This window comes from Lottia gigantea (assembly GCF_000327385.1).
Source record: "Lottia gigantea unplaced genomic scaffold LOTGIsca_11506, whole genome shotgun sequence".
Taxonomy (NCBI): Eukaryota; Metazoa; Mollusca; class Gastropoda; family Lottiidae; genus Lottia; species Lottia gigantea.
The window spans coordinates 1-1282 of record NW_008707126.1 but is presented as its reverse complement, the minus strand read 5'-3'; the positions used below and the strand labels follow the sequence as shown (position 1 = coordinate 1282).

At 29.2% G+C, this 1282-nt stretch overlaps 1 protein-coding gene across 1 annotated transcript; it reads right to left on the bottom strand.

The window, feature by feature from the left end:
• Window positions 1-130: 130 nt before the first annotated feature.
• LOTGIDRAFT_177015 (hypothetical protein) lies at window positions 131-1273 on the bottom strand (the record flags this gene model as incomplete). Its single annotated transcript, XM_009047714.1, has 3 exons — window positions 131-363; window positions 457-549; window positions 1189-1273. 3 exons carry the CDS (start codon window positions 1271-1273, stop codon window positions 131-133), a joined length of 411 nt encoding a protein of 136 aa, XP_009045962.1.
• Between the last annotated feature and the right edge of the window lie 9 nt (window positions 1274-1282).

Here is a 1282-nt window from a genome sequence, read left to right as displayed (position 1 = left end):
TACGTGCACAGCCTGGGTCTCAAAGGACCTCAGTTTATTACCTCATCAGAATGACTAGACACTTTCTCCATGTAAGCCCCAACTACCTGCATCACTATAAGGAAACCAGTTGAAAAATCTGAAGGTATCATCACGATCTATGCCAGTTTTGAAAGTTGCAAAACACATAATGAGTAAATTTGGTTAACTCACCAGAATGACCAGCCATAGCTCTGATGGGAGTTCCAGTAACACAGTCTGTGACATAGTTCTTACAATCTCCAGCACCACCACTAATTAATATTGATGTTTTATTAGTAGCATCCTGCATAAATACTAAATCTCTTATAGTACCATCATGGAATGACAACTCCATCTCTTTACCTAGAAAATAATAAAAACACAAACTAAATCTCTTTATAATAAATACTAAATCTCTTATAGTACCATCATGGAATGACAACTCCATCTCTTTACCTTGAAAATAATAAAAACACAAACTAAATCTCTTTATAATAAATACTAAATCTCTTATAGCACCATCATGGAATGACAACTCCATCTCTTTACCTAGAAAATAATAAAAACACAAACTAAATCTCTTTATAATAAATACTAAATCTCTTATAGTACCATCATGGAATGACAACTACATCTCTTTACCTAGCATATAATAAAAACACAAACTAAATCTCTTTATAATAAATACTAAATCTCTTATAGTACCATCATGGAATGACGACTACATCTCTTTACCTAGAATATAATAAAAACACAAACTAAATCTCTTTATAATAAATACTAAATCTCTTATAGTACCATCATGGAATGACAACTACATATATAATAAAAACACAAACTAAATCGCTTTATAATAAATACTAAATCTCTTATAGTACCATCATGGAATGACAACTCCATCTCTTTACCTAGAAAATAATAAAAACACAAACTAAATCTCTTTATAATAAATATTAAATCTCTTATAGTACCATCATGGAATGACAACTACATCTCTTTACCTAGAATATAATAAAAACACAAACTAAATCTCTTTATAATAAATATTAAATCTCTTATAGTACCATCATGGAATGACAACTACATCTCTTTACCTAGAAAATAATAAAAACACAAACTAAATCGCTTTATAATTAATACTAAATCTCTTTATAATACCATCATGGAATGACAACTACATCTCTTTACCTAGAATATAATAAAAACACAAACTAAATCTCTTTATAATTAATACTAAATCTCTTATAGTACCATCATGGAATGACAACTCCATCTCTTTACC